The sequence below is a fragment of the Vidua macroura genome, chromosome 1, assembly GCF_024509145.1.
Source record: "Vidua macroura isolate BioBank_ID:100142 chromosome 1, ASM2450914v1, whole genome shotgun sequence".
NCBI lineage: Eukaryota > Metazoa > Chordata > Aves > Passeriformes > Viduidae > Vidua > Vidua macroura.
This window is the reverse complement of record NC_071571.1, coordinates 81,601,307-81,617,151: the sequence shown is the minus strand read 5'-3', so window position 1 is coordinate 81,617,151 and position 15,845 is coordinate 81,601,307. Positions and strand designations below refer to the sequence as shown.

Here is a 15,845-nt window from a genome sequence, read left to right as displayed (position 1 = left end):
ACCTTTCTAAACAAAATTAGTAATCTTGTATTAATTCAAAATTACTAAATTCTGGAATGTCACAGTTTTGAAGATATTAATTAAATTCTGGATAACAGAAGAATGCAGTAGATCTTCCATTTCATCAAACCTACTACAAAGCCAAGAATTTCCAAGTGAATCTGCTGACTTATTATGAAGAATCAGTCTTATTTATAGCATCAGATGTACTTACCCTCAAGAGGACTGCCAACAAAAGCTTCAAATAATGACCTAGATTGACAATGAGCTGAACAAAGACAGATCTAACTACGTACAGGAAAAATAAAAAAGGAGGAAAAAAATCTGCAACTACTTTGAAACATGAAAACAATATTTTCCAGGGGTGCCAGCTATAAAACCTAAAGCACTGAGCTACTTCAGAAAATAACAATACACTAAAAATATAAACAGGATTTTACAAAGATGTGTTACTCTGTGTTAATCAGACAAGGAGTGAACAAAATATTTACCACTTTCAAGGCAATATACAATACAATTCTTAAACCTACTTATTTACATCAAGACTCTGAAGATTATGAAATACATAGAAGTGAACCGATAAAGTTGAGAAATTTTCCTATTCTGTGCATTATTTTTGTAATTTCACTTTTCACTGAAAAAAATGTGTTGAAAATTGCCTAGTTGTGTGAACATGAACTACAATTTTTCCTGGATAAAGGGGCTGGTAATGGTATACAAATGGCTCAATTTAAATTTATTTACAGTCAGGCACATAACTGCACTGTGTTACTGTTGGGGTAGATGGATAATCATGACCATGGGATAACAGTGCAACATGAATTGCAGTTTAGAGTGATGGAATACCACACTAAGCAGCAAAATGTCATTCCAGATTACTCAGATCATTATGTTGAAGGGCACTAGAAATCCAAGTAAGGAAAGATCAACACAGACAGGAGCTAGTAATGCATAAGACATGGGACTGTCGGAAAAATGAAAAGAATAATGCCTTTTGAGAAATCCAGGAAAAACAAATGTGGCAACTAAAGGAACAGAGATGAAATTTGAGAAGAACAGCTCACATTTTGAAGCAACTAAGGAAATAGACTACAAGCAGCTATCTGCTGTGTTACAATCCAGACTGAAGAAACTGAGGGAATACTAATAGAAGCAGAAGTTTTACTCTGTATGCTGTCAAGAGATAACCAGTGGCAGGTTTTTGCTTACAAAAGTTGGTGTCAAAAGTGATAATTATCCAAAAAGGTAAATTTCTGCACAGGAGAAAACAAGATTTTCCAATTATGTATTGTAAAATAAGGGGCCAAAGAGCTTTAACAGGTCAAAGACACTCCCTCTTCACACAGCCCCTTACACACTCACAGCTTAGACACCCACAATGAACGAATGCTCTGAAGAGATAAATAGAGGCTACATGACCTGAAGGCTCAGGAAAGAATAATGGCATGATTGATCACAAACCTTGAAAAGGAAGCCAGACTCATCTCCCTGCCAAGGGAAACCCAAGGGTGCCTTTGTTTTAGACAAACTGACTGTATCAGCAAAGAATTTCGACTGTTTGCCTAAGTGCCTGTCCCTGAATGAAAGGAATGTAGACCCAGAGCAAAACAAAACTAATTTCACGGGATAAGTTAGTTTTAGCTAGTTTTAGCTTCTAGTTGAAATAATGTAACTTCTGTATATACTGGATCTGCTTATAAATTATCATCCTATAATTCTAATCAAGGATATCTTTCAGTCATAAACCTATAATAGGTGTTTAGATCATTGTTTTATGCTTTTCTACAGAGCCCAGTCATGCCCTTATGTCTTGTCTGCTGTGATTCCACCTACAGTGAGTGACTGATGAAGTCCCAGTGCAACAGCAGACTTCAGGCAAGTGGGCTGAGCTGGGACACACCTCCTGGGAGACCTGGCTCACTCCCCTGTGGCTGCCAACCTTGAGCTCCAGGCATGCAGGACAGCTGTTGGACCCAGAGGATGATGGAGGAAGGAATATGGTCCCCACTAGGGAGCTTGCTGGATAGCTTTATGTGAATTATATGGAACCCTTAATGAACCAAGTAACTCCTTTCTGAACAGAGTTGAGGCCTTCAGCGGACTTCAACAAACACATTCCTTTCTGGGGACCGGGAGATGCTAAGCACCATGATGATGAGCTTGTTCTAAATAATTAAATTCCATTTATACCATATCAACTGTATGGTGCAATTGCTTCACTTCAGTAACTCAATTGTGATTTGAGTGAATTGTCGTATCACTTTCAAGTCAAAATCCCCTGTAACTGCAAGTAATGTGAAATTAATTAAACTTTTTACTATATATTAAAGAGTCCTCTACACGTATCTAAAAGAACATGGTCAAAAAGTATTGTACTATGACAAGGTCTCAACACGAAAAAAAGTTTAAGCTGCTATCATCTCATATCTACCCCTTAAAAAATACAATGAAAACTCTTAGAAAATAAAAAGGACAAAAGCATCTTTGGGCCTCAGGACTTGGATTTGCTGTTTGCATAGAAAATGAAAACTCGTTCATGAAAAGTAGCAACGAATCCCCACAACAAGTCTGGCTCCACTATTAGGCACGTTATAGGTTATACATCTAAAGCCTTCCTCCAAAACAAAGTGAGTGAAGTTTTACCTAGAATGTTAATGCTGAGGAAAAGAATTATGAATTAAGCAATTAATTTGTCTAGAACTTTACTACGAATCTTCAAAGTATTTCTTTTTAAGTAATAATGTCCTTTGCTGCCCTTTTACCCTTTTACACTGGAAAGATCCTCATCAGAAGCAACTAAAATTCACCAGAAATTTCAGAGATAAACACATTTTCACCTCAGAGGAGGAAAAAGAGACATACATGCTCCACATGTTGAAATTGATTTATTATGTTATTCTAAACTGGTTTATTCTTATAATAACTCTGTAACTCACAGCCTAGGTTAAGGTTATTCTGGTAGTAAAGTACCTTAACTCTGGGTAAAACTTAAGTTTAAACTTAGTTTAGCGTTTCCTGGGTTCTAGTTTTCATGTATGGGGATAAACTAAATTGTAGCTTATTTTATCAAAACATAACATGAATAGAATTCAGCCTACCCCTAAAGCAGTTTTACCTAGAAATACAAAAGATTTAAACTACCCACATGAAGATATAGTTTCATTTAGCAGTAAATGCATCTGGAGTACAAAATAATAACATGTGAGAAAACACATAGAAACAGATGGGGAAGCACAATAGAAGTAGTAAAGTTTTTAAAATTACATAAGAGGAACAAAAATTGTTAAAATAATTACAAAAACCAAATCTCCTTCAAAAATCCCATTTAAAATTTAAGTTTTAAGAGCAAGCTGCATGAGAAACACTGGCAAGACAAAGGAAGCGGGGTCACTGTGGAATCTGGAAAGTGCTCTTTAATAGTTTTTTTCATTTCCCAAGAAGACAGAAGAAATAAAAGCAATCACTAACTGAAGCCTTCAGAGTTTTGCCTTTTAAAAGCACCTAATTTTCTCAGTAGAAGAGGTGTGATGGTTTTGAAAGCCATGGAACTCAAGCCTCAAATATTCTCTATGCAAATGAAAATTACTGTTGATGGATATTGCCTAATTCAAGTGTAGAAAGAGAAAAATGCTGAAAACAGGTTAGATAGCTAAGCCTTATAAAAATTGCAATTTGCTTTTACAGAGTTGTGGGAGACACACCCAAAACTTCTGCCCCCTTGAACAACTATATAGGCCTATTATGTTGGGCATTCTGAATAATTCCAAATATTACAGCAAAGTTGATTAAACTCATGGCTTGAAGTATATATTTACAACAGCTATGCTAAAAAAGCCCACAAAAAAGCAAACAAGCTGACACATTGACCCAACTGCCCTTTACCAAAAGGGAAAGCAACACACTCAACCTCCAATAACCCAAAGCTGACATCTTTTTTCATATTTCTGACCCACTCAGCTCCCCAGCAGTATTCCCCACATGGCTGCAGAATTACTTGTTTGCCAGTACAACAGAGGGAGATGCGTCAGAACAGGAAAAGACACGACTTGCTTCTTGTAAGTATTTTAAGCTCAGATCTCCCTCTAAAGTGACTTTGAGGTGAAATAACGACTCTCTTCCACTACACTGGTTAAAAAAGTCAGGTTTAGGAGTAAAAATATTTTATGTTTAAAGAAGCCCTAATGAATGACACCAGAGAGAAAGTAATCAGTTATCTTAAAAGTTATAAATGCAATATACTAAAATGCTAAAAATGTAATATACTAAAATTTAAATTATGTTGGCATTGAGATCAATATTATTACTTTCTTAGGGTATCTTTATTCCAAGTTTGAAATTGTTCCACTACTGGCAAAAAAATTAAGCTAAGGCAGAAGTGCTTTTGGATTACCAAAAGCATGTTCATATACAGGCTGTCTGATAAGAAAGGATACTTTGCCTTTCTTTGTGATGGCCTTTATTAATGCTTTAAATTAGCATTAAACTGAGCTGTGGCTAAGTGGCTTTCTATCCAGCTTCTCTGAAATTCATGGCTTTGAAATATTAATTTTTCAAAATTAGTTCAAGTCAAAATAGTGTCATATTTAACCCTAATTTTATTCTGATAATTAGCATTTTCTTCCCTCTCTTCAAAGACGGTTTTGCTGGGAGGATATACTGCCTCAATACTCTTCGATCACACTAGATCTCTGCAGAAACCTTTCTACTTTCAGCTCATTTAAAACTATCCCAAAAATGTTTTGGATTATCATTGCAACCTTTTATCAGTGAAGCAATTTTTAGTTTCTTCATACAGCATCTCCTATGGCTACAGGGCCTTTGGCACAACATAAGAGCAACAGGGTTCTGAACACAAATAACTCTTGCTTGTTGAGTTCTCCAGTCTTGTTAACTTCTGTTTCTTGAGAAGCACAACACAAATACACTCACGCTTTCTCCAAAGAGCTGTATGAAAGTAGTCCCAGACTAAATTAAGAGCCTGAGAATCTTGTGGAGCAGGCTATAATACATGATTTCCTGTCATTTTGAGACAGTCATAACAAACAGAACAACACCATGTATTTGAGAAGGCTTCTCTTATTTTTGCAGCATCTGTCTTTTTATGTCTTCTCACAGTTTATGCCTATTCATTGGCCACAATAAATCAACATAATGTTCTGTGGTGTAAGGCGGTCTCCGCCACTGTTTTCCACCAATATCTAACTGCAGGCCCCTCATTTATCTCTTCTTCTCCTCTGCTTCCACGCCAATGGCCTTGATAGAACTCCTTTCAGGGGAAAAGGCGACTCTTACCAGCTTCTCTCCTTCAACTAACTCTGACTCACAGACCAGCTGTGAGCCCCCTCCACAATTTCCTTCTTCAACAGACAATGTGATAGTGTTCTTCAAAACTTCTCCACCCACCTTGCCATTTCCAGTAGCAGAGTTATACATCTCAAAAGTAATTCCCATCAACCTGAAGATGTGTCTGGGAAGCACCAGCTGTACTCCAAAGCTTCATATTTCAATAATGTGTTGGTCCATTCAGCAACTTAGAAGCATGGGATCCACTGTATCTCTCTTGAATATTTTAAAACCCAACTGGAAACAAGGGACTTCTATAACTAAGGAAGTGAATATATTGACATGCTACTTAAGAGAAACTATGAAAGAAGTATCTATTGATTGAATATAATTAGCATTGGCTTGAAATAAGAGTTGCTAGAACTTTTAAATGCAGAAACAGAGCCCGCTGTTTGAGGGCAAGCAAAACCTGAATATATCATAACTGAACCTACTAAGAAAACCTGCTGAACACTTGATACTACTAGAGTAATTACTGGTACCCAAAAGGAAAAAATGGGGTTTTATTTAGGTGAATATTACACATTACAATATGGCATGCATTATATTAGGGAAAACAGTAATTCTGTAATCAGATTGGGGACCAAAAACTTGGATGACTCTATGAAATATCATGACCTGCTGGTCAGATTTAACATCTCTTCTGGCCTTAAGGCCTTAAAAAAATAGTCTGAATTGAAACATTCATCTAGATATGTGGTTTTTTTCCTAAAACTTCAATCATCATATAAAGACATGAGAAACACAACCCAGCAGAGCAAAGAAAAAAATCTTTGAACTCCTACAGCCTTTTCTATCTACAGTTTTACTTACACATACCTATATAAAAGATGTGCATGGCATACATAACCCTGTTTCCAAAGCGTACTAACACCTAATGTAAAAGTTTACTTAAGTCAGACATATTGCACTTATTTAATACTGACATTAATAATAACACTTAGTAATTATTGCCCTGTATGTGATTTTTAATATAGTTTCAAATAATAATTTATTGACAAATAAGTAGCTTTCTAGTGGAAAAACACAGTAAATAATTAAAAGCAACATAAGCCATTTTAGAAAAAAACCCCACATCTTACAAAGACAAAAAACCCCCAAACAACCCAACTCAAAAAACCAAAACCAAAAGCCAACCATAAAAGCTAGACCTCTCTATTCTCTGGAATCAGCAATATGATTTAAAGAACATATCAATCAATACTTATTTGAACAGTATGAGAAATATTTCAGAAGGATTAGTCTAAACATTTTTCTTGAAAGGGTGAAATTAAGAAAGGCAACTGTAAACAAGTTTTATTTGAAATAGGTACATATAAAAAAGATTCAAAAGAAATATTAAACATTGGCACAACTTGTTCTTTGCATAAGTTTTCTGAAATTGAAAGCTGTTCTCTGTAACAGCTTAATACTAAGATGCCAAAGGATTCTAGAGCCACAAAGAAAATAAAAGAGATGTATGATGATATTTCTGAGTTGAAAATAGCAGTCCATACTTCAAGATGGATCTTACTCCTAGGAAATTAATTTATCTCATCTTTTCCAAGTGTTCCTATAAAAATAAAATCTGCCAAAACAAGCCTCTGCTAGGTCACTACAATTCCCCTCAGCTTCCAAAGGAGCAGTTTTCTGTATGCCAAGAACCAAGTACTGTGAACCACATATGCCTGGAGACTTCCAGGAAAAGCATCAGCTTCATTACATATTTACTCAAAAAGTTCCCCAGCAGCTATTTCCACCTTCCAAAGAGCATCAACAACAGCTCTCTTCCCAGGATATTTTTTAACAGGTGGTCTCAGAAGTCTCTTTTCCAGGTGGAAATTCCCAATCAGAAGCACATCATACTTTTTGCAGAAATAGTTGCATCTATCACATAAATTAGAAGTCCTAATATCTCACTTTTTTGTTGAAGTCTTCCCATACTTACAGATACCAAACCAGACGACAAAATGCAAAGAGAAATGGCCTTATGTTCTATAAAACCTGTGAAGCATTGGGCCAAAGGAGTTTGCCAGTATATCATAAGAAAGAAAAAAACTTCTTCATACATTTCATGGAAAACTGAAATTATGTCTTTATTGGTTGATTTTTCTTTAAAGAGCTTGATACTGTCTAAAAAACCTCAAACAAAAACCACACCAAAAAAATCCCAAAACAACAGCTTTCATTTTCACAGAGTTATTAACTATTTCTCTTCATAAGGACTGCTCAAAAACAGCTGAGCCAAAGGTCACTCACTGCCTGGCATCTCACATTTTCTTAGACACATGGTGAATGATTCTGACCTTGCCTCCAGCAGTGCTGTCTAACCTTAAGAAAGTTCACAGCAAGGGATGAAGAATGGATTCAAGTTCCATATCTATCAGTTCTGAGTAGCATCTCTGAAGTCTGAAACCCAAACATGAATCAGCACGCTTGTCCAGAGGTAAAGCACAAATGAAATGGTCCATATTTTAAAGCAAGGAGTTCTGCATCTACATTTCCCAAAATCAACCTAACTCCTCAACAGCAAAATACAGGTTTCTATTTCTCTTTTGACAGATACCCTCAGCTTGAACAGCATGTGGCTAAATCTTCTTATCAAGTCATGACAATCGTGTGTGTCACTTTACATCTGACATAGCAAGCACAATTTTTTGCCCCAATAAAATTTTTAGACCAAATAAATCAGTTCCTCAAAATGTGACAGCACAGGGATATGCGTTTTTCAAACTAAGCACAGCAAAACTTAAAATTTTCTGATATATCATTTAAGTTTCACATAGGAGATTCAAGTAAAGCAAATAAATACATTTATTACCACTTCTCTGTGCCTTTCACATATCCTGCCCTCTTCAAAGATTGCAAGTGACTTTTACTTTTTTTCAGTATCATAGATACCACAGCTTACTCTATTGGCATCATTTAGTGACAATGTTCTATTTATTTTATGAGAAGTAACACATGAAGTTACCCCAAGTATTCCAAGGGAAAATGCAAGTAAACCTTTTAAAGCTAAGCATCGGCACAGAAAAAGAAAATCTAATATACTTGATTAGTTGAAAACCATCCTAATTATGACTGATAGGTTGAAAAACACCTTGATTTCTCAATATTGACAGTACTTTTGAATAATTGTATCTGTGTAACTCTAGTTATATTTTTGGCTACAGTCAAAGAGCATGTAGAGCAAAATCACATACCAGACTGTAAAGTAACTGTAAAGTAACTCTTTCCTTCTTCTAAAAAGCAGGTGGCTACCCATTTGAACAGTCAGTTAGAAACTTAACTTCATTTACTCCAATAATGGAGATTCAGTGCAATGTATTTCATCTGTCTGAAGAGCAGGATTGTGGCATTACCTAGAATTTTTCCAACAGAACATTAAATAATGGAAGTGTGTCAAAATACACAATCTTATGGGAAAAAAGAAATAGCCAGAAAGCAGGTTTGGCTGGGGGAGGGTGGTGTTTGGGGTTATTATTATTATTATTATTATTATTATTATTACTATTATTATTATTACTAATATTATTACTAATATTATGGCTTGGTTTTAAGCTTAGTACAGTCTTGCAGCTTCAAGATAGGTCTGACTAGAGATACCTGCCAAGAAGCAAATTTCCTTAAGAGAACACCTGTTAAATTTTGGTACCTTGTATCACAACAGCTCAAGACATTATCTTTTTAGTCAGCAGTACCTCAGGTTAGCTGGCTAGGCTGTTCTTGGTGATAAGTGAATGCAGAACTACTTTATTACAGTCTCCTTTCTGCTGTGGTTCACAGGAATCAGAAATAACTTTGCTAATGTATTACCACTTGAAAATCCTTTTCATCTAGCAATTTCCTCTGGTACTCTATTGATTTATAGGGGTTGGAGGTTCATTTGTAAAACACACAGCCAGGTATAAACTAGTGAAAATCACAACACCAAACAACAGAGAAGTTCTTGTCACTATTCCATACAGTGATTCACATTCCAACACGCAGATATATCTTCTATCTATGTAACCTCCCTGTACACTTTTTCCTGATCAAAGAGTCAAAAAGTAAGGCAGGTATTTTTCTACAAAATAATGCAGTGGCACAGGCTGAAACACTGGTACACGCCCAAGAAATATCATTGACATGGAAGGGAGAACAAACATCTAAACCATGGGCAATTTTCAATTCCAAAGATGTGCCATAAATCTCTAGACAAAACTCCACATTACAACATTTCATTTTTGCATTCCTTTCTTCAGAACAGAAAATATGACTAACCTGTACTACCCAAAAGAGAGAACTGGCATGTAACAAACCAAGGAAGAGCAATGTTATAATTTTTATAAAACCTCTTAAGACTCAAGAGCTATTACTCCAGTGCTGAGAGATATCATAAGCTGAATTCATGCATTAATTTAAATCAAGAACCAGTAAATGTCTTTGGCAGGGAAAGATCAGTACTTGATAAAGGAAGAACCAATTTAAACACCTTCAACAAGGATAAAGCAGCCTAAAAGCAGCTGATTTTAATGTCTCTCATTGGAATTCCTGTTGATGCTGTCGAACCAAAGGAGGTAGCGACAAAAACCAGTTGTTTGCATTAACTGAAATATTAACCATCTCCTAAAGTACAAAAAGGCATTTTGTGACATTCAGCCCACAAAAATTTACATTAAAATGTCCAAACCTGTCTTATTAGCATCAAGCAGACCATCACACTGAAGACTTCTTCCTTGAAAATTTCTAATATTTTTGTTTTAATCATCCAAAACTGAGTGCCTCTATCTATATCCAGTTTTGCCCTGAAATAATCTCACATAAGGTTTTACACAAAACCCCCAAAAACATGTATAAAAATTTTAAAATCCTAGGGCTCTTACTACTCCTTTAAAAATTCTACAATAACACATCTTCTCCACAATTCATTTGTCTATACCTCTTACATGCCAGTATACTGTAACTCCACATGCAGACTGCCAATAATAAAAGGAGAGACATCAGAAAACCACCATCCACAGTAAAGTGTGAAAGTGGAGAATAAAACGGGCAATTCAATGAAATTAGATTAAATTTACTGTAGGAAAGCTTACAGAAGTATACTAAGACATGAAGAAACAGTTAATGTTCTTTGCGATAAGCATTTGTGAACTAAATTATTCAGATACCAGCTATGAAAAATTTGTAAAAACAAACCCCAGTAAATCATACTATTGTTTTCCAGCCTACAGGTGCATCACTTGCCTACCTGTTCTTTGACTGAAGCTAGAATGGCAGAGGTTGTCTCAGTTTCAGAGCCATCGCCATTGGATGTGTTCAACACAGGACTAAGGGAACTTGTCTTGTCAGAAGACGAGGGCTGGTCTGGAACAGGCATAGTTTCTGCAGTTCGTGGAAAAAATAAAACAATGGATTTGTTATCATAAACCTGATAAATATCAGACTCATATAAATACAAGAATAATAACACTCATTTAAGGTAAAAATTATAGAATATGCTTCTGTTCTGTACTGTAGAATGTATCACTCATTTAAAACATAAACAGTTTCTGAATTAAAAAAAATATATTAATTTATCTCTCAGTCTCACTCTGAAATAGTTACCATCAGTACATTTGGGAGGATTCAAAAAATTTATAGCTGTGATTTTTGTACAGTATTCCAGTGGCAGCTTACAGGACAGAATTACAGTATAATGAAAGCAATGAATCATGAAACTCTTTGCAAAGAGAAAACCCAAAAATCATATATGAGAGAAATATAAACTATCTAGTGTTTACTTGCTAGCACACATTTTTATTTAATATGTATTATATTTTAAGCCTAGGTAACATTCCTACACTTTCTTCTAGTCTAGGAGGTGATTTTGCCAACATTTTATCTGAGTATTTTTATGTAAAACAGCACACTAGTTGTTAAGCCATTTTTAAGATCTCTTACCAATAAAAAAAAAAGAAAAAAAAAAAGTCTTAGCATTTGAAGGCATTTCTAGCATTTCTTTTCAGAGAGCAAAACAGTAGTGTGACTGTGGAATGATTTATCTTTCTGAAGGCTAAGCTATAGTGCAGTATCTCTGTTTAAATGTCACTATAGGCACATCTCCAGAGGCAGACACATTGTGCCACATTCCAGAAGTAAAGGAGCAGAGAGGCAGCTTGCATGGTTATGCACAGGCACGATAGGATAAAATCATGTTCATGTGGGAGCTGGCCAGAATCATTCTGTACACGAGAAGTGGCCCACAAGCTGCCAGCTGGATGGGCCTCATAAAGAGCAGTGGGGATATTCAGAGCAGTCATCACTTGCATAAGAAGCAAAAGTCCTGCCTTGGCTTTATTCTGCTAAAATATATAATAATAGAGCTTTTTCTGGAAGAAGTGAGAAGACTGAAAACAGCAGGAAAGGGTAGTCGGTAAAAATAAATATAAAATTCAATTCCCAGCCTAGGCATCCCTGCATCAGTCTGCCATGGAAATCAGAGCTCTAAGAGACGGGAAAATGACATTCTATAAAGCTCTGTCTCTGAAGCCAGAGTGCTGCCCAAGAAGACACAGCTAGCCCAGCTGGGTAGCATTTTTCCACAACTTCCTGAAGCTCAAGACACTGGCATACATATGCAAGACAAAAACATGAAAACACAGATTATTCATAAAAGAGCCAGTTATTTGTTAGAAGAAAGTCTCCCTAAATCTCAGGCTAGGCTAGTTTATATATTGAAGAATGTGATTACATATAATTTTAATTAAAGAAGCTACATATTTTCATACAGCTTACTTTTTGTAAGCAAGTCTTGCTGACAATAGTAAATACCAAATCTTTGGTTCTGGTAATGCCCTTGCTCCAGACACAAACATTATTTGAAGTTAAACCAGAAAACCTTGGGGGACATACCTGCCTTCTTCTATCACAAGTACCAGCAGACCAAACAAGACTTTAACAATTCCAATACCTCAATCTAAAAGGACTTCTTGAATTATATTTTCTTGGTTTCTTTTAACAAAAGTACCGGCTTCTGTTATATGAATTTAACTAATTTGTGACATACAATTAAACTTACTGCTGTCTTGTAAAGTACCACAGAAGAGACATGTAGGCACACACATATAAATCTTTATTCTGTTATCTTGCTTTCAAACAAACTAGTTATTTTATTTTCTTAGTAAATTAATAATTACATCACTGTAGTAGAAACAAAAGTAGTTTTCTTTTTGGTGTGGCTATTTACATACAAAAAAAAAAAAAAATACAAATGGCCTAATAATTGATTTTGTTGCCTGAGAGTTAATTTTGTAGAGTGATATTTGCAGAAATCACTGTAATGCAACACTCCTTGCTATCGACTCCGTAGCCTGTGAAGTCTGAACGAGCCCACGGGATCTAAGCACATGAGCAAGGACAAGAGCAGCAGTCCCACCTCCCTTGCATACACTCGCTCCAGGTGCAGGGAAGCCGTGCTTCATGCTCGGGGCAGCTCACCGAGGCGACACGTGCAACTGCAACAGCGTGACACTCAAAGAACTGCATCCCGACACTGCGCTGGGCTGGGAAGGAACACCGGAGCTGTGAATGAGGCGCCTGGTGAAATGTTCTCAGGCGCCCTGGCTGGGAGCAGCCCGCTGCTGCAGCCCGCTTTCCGTGCAGTGCTGAGGAAGCTCTCTGGGAAAAGCCCCTGTGCCTGCTCAGCTCATCAGCTCCCCCAGGGCTGCCTGAACCCCCCCACCCCCGGCGGGGAGGCTCTGCTGAATCGGCTGTTTCACAAACACTCGCCCGAGGAGGTAAAACCCAGCGAAGTAAACGAGACTGGGAGTCCAGAAGTTCACAAAATGTTTGCCCTAGCACAAACGCTCTAGAATATTTAAAGTGTATTTGAGAGGGACTGCAGGGCTGCATGGCCAACAGGGAAGCCGCTCTGTGACCAAAAAGATGCTACTGGTACAATTACAACAGTTTATGTGAGTTCAAAACAATTACATCCATGAGACACAGAGAGCAGCTGCCTGCTGCTATTGTTAACTTCTTTTAGGGCTATATTCAATTTCAGTAAATTTTAATTTTTAGGCCATAGATTTTTTTAAACAGTTTTTTCACCAAAAAATGCTTCAATAACTGCTTTAGTAATCTAATTTTGCAAACATCAGTTTAAATGGAAAAAATCTGATTACACAATCAACTACTGTCCTAAAGTGTACTTGCTTCAAATAGGCTCAATATCTGGACAATCACTGCATGTTTCCATAATTTTTGTGGTTTTTTTTTTTTTTTTTTTTAATATCGATATTAAAAGAGGAGGGAAGAAAAAGAGAAAAAAAAAAGCGTGCTGCACATGTCCTCTTCATTTAGAAACAGAGAAATCAAAATAAATGTCTCTGACATTAAAATAAGTATTTTGTGCCCCTATTAAAATATTTCTTCTGGGCAGAGAATGTAATTTCAAATATCTATCACATGAGTTCATTTATTACTACAGTTCTTCAAGGGCAAATATTGCAGCCAACAGCACTTAGTAGGCCAGTGTCCCTGGATCTACAGCTCTGTGATATCCAGCTGAACTGTTAACATTATAGACTCTAACAGTTATTTTTTCATTACATAAATTTGTATAAGAAATACCATACAGAAAGGAAACACAGAATGAATTTTCATAAGCAACAGAGACACTACTGTACTGAAGGTACAGTAGATTTAAAGAAAAGCATGACTCAGCAACATGAAAGTGTTTCAACAGCAATCATCAACATAGCAAGCACTCAGAATTGAACTTTTAATTTATCTCAGTCTTCAGCATAAGAATTTACATTCTCATGTTTCAGTGGGACCTAAAACTGCTAGTACTGTAGAATTACAAAAAATATGGTTGAAATGAGCTTCTGCAGCCCTAACCCACTACCAAATCTCTAGACAAGGCAGGTTTTTTTTCCTGTCATTTCACATATTTAACACACAGAACCAGTCCTTCACAGCCTCTCTCACTGCAGCCTCTCTTAGCCACCTCCCTCTGCTCCAGGCTCCACTGGCCTTATCAGTAGAAAACTTGCTTTGCTGTTTAAAATAATACATTTAATCTCCATTTCCCCCATTGTTCAGCATGGGCACAAAAAGCCTAATAGCTCCATCAGTTGTCTTCAAAAAAGCATTTTCCCACATAATGATAATGACCATGGTACCTTTCCTTCCCCTCTGGCTTCCCTTCTCTAAAAAAGCCATCCCAATTCTTTTTATTTTTCATCATAAAGTAAGCTGCCTTTTAACCCACACTCCTGGGAACTTAGCACCAAAAACAAAGGGAAAGTTAGAGGGAGTACAAGAGGAAAAATAAAAGCTGAGCAGCTTAAGAGAGTACACCATAGCTGAGAAACTACTAGGACTAACTGGGCTACATTTAATTTCCACAACAGCAACACTATTTTCTATCTATGCCACAAAAACACAGATGAAATTCTGTAAGTCAGAGCATAAACACACTCCTGAGAGAACTGAATTAAAATCTTAGGCGATCATAGACAGATGAACAAGGAAAATACTACCAGCCTTTTGGGAACATACTGGGAAGTCAGACATAAATAATTCATGGCTTCCCGTATTCCAAAGTGCTGGCAAAATTCAGCCTAGAGTTTGACCCTTTAATTTTTTTTACCTGTCCTTCTAAGAGCATCTAATAACTTTATCTCAATTTAACGAAAAAAACCCAACAACCCTGTAAATCCAGACAAGACCATCCTCTCCACAGCTGGGCGCAGGTGTCCTGGTGTTGGCTCTGCGAGCGGCCGGGGCTGCCGGGCCGGCCCCAGGCGGTGCCAGCGGCTGCAGCGGCCCCAGCGCAGGGCACGGCTGAGCCCCTCAGCCACGGGCGGGCGGGCGAGAGCCCCGGGGAAAGCCCGGGCAAGGGAGGGCAAAAACCTGCCCGGCAGCCAGGGCTGAGCGAGGGGAAGCGAGCGAGAAACAGCCCTGCGAGCCCCCAGGGGACAGCGGGAGCAGGGACAAGAGCTGGCAGGGATGGCCCTGCGGCCTGGGAGAGAGCCCCGCGGGGCAGAGCTTTCCCTGCGGCCCCTGGGAAGGCCCCACGTTGGAACAGAGATAATGTGATGAGGAAGCCCGGTAGAAAGCTGCCTGGCAGAAATGGGCCTGCCGTCTGAACATGATCCACGTGTGCCCAGGTGTCCAAGAAGGCCAATGGCATCCTGGCCTGTATCAGCAATAGTGTGGCCAGCAGGACCCGGGAAGTGATTGCCACGCTGTGCTTGGCACCAGTGAGGGCACCACGCATCCTGTGTCCAGTTCTGGGCCCCTCACAGCAAGAAGGACATTGAGGTGCTGGAGTGAGTCCAGAGCAGCTGAGGGAGCTGGTGTTGTTTAGCCTGGAGAAAAGGAGGCTCAGGTGAGACCTCATCATTCTCTACAACCACCTGAAAGGAGGTTAGGTTTGGTCTCTTCTTCCAAGCACCGTATGATACAACAAGAGGAAACAGCCCCAGGTTCTGTCAGGAGAGGTTTAGACTGGATATTAGAAAAAAAAATTCCACCAAAAGGGTTGTCAGTCATTA

At 37.8% G+C, this 15,845-nt stretch overlaps 1 protein-coding gene across 4 annotated transcripts in view; it reads right to left on the bottom strand.

Moving 5' to 3' along the window:
- CTNND2 (catenin delta 2) overlaps positions 1 to 15,845 on the bottom strand; it is a 634,494-nt gene that overhangs the window by 504,741 nt on the left and 113,908 nt on the right. For all 4 annotated transcript variants that reach the window (XR_008441479.1, XM_054003720.1, XM_054003943.1 and 1 more), the window contains exon 2: positions 10,553 to 10,686. Coding sequence is in view for 3 of the 4 variants with exons in the window: in XM_054003720.1 (XP_053859695.1) it covers positions 10,553 to 10,686 (134 nt within the window). In the remaining variant the exon portion in view is untranslated. The remainder of the gene's footprint in view (positions 1 to 10,552; positions 10,687 to 15,845) is intronic.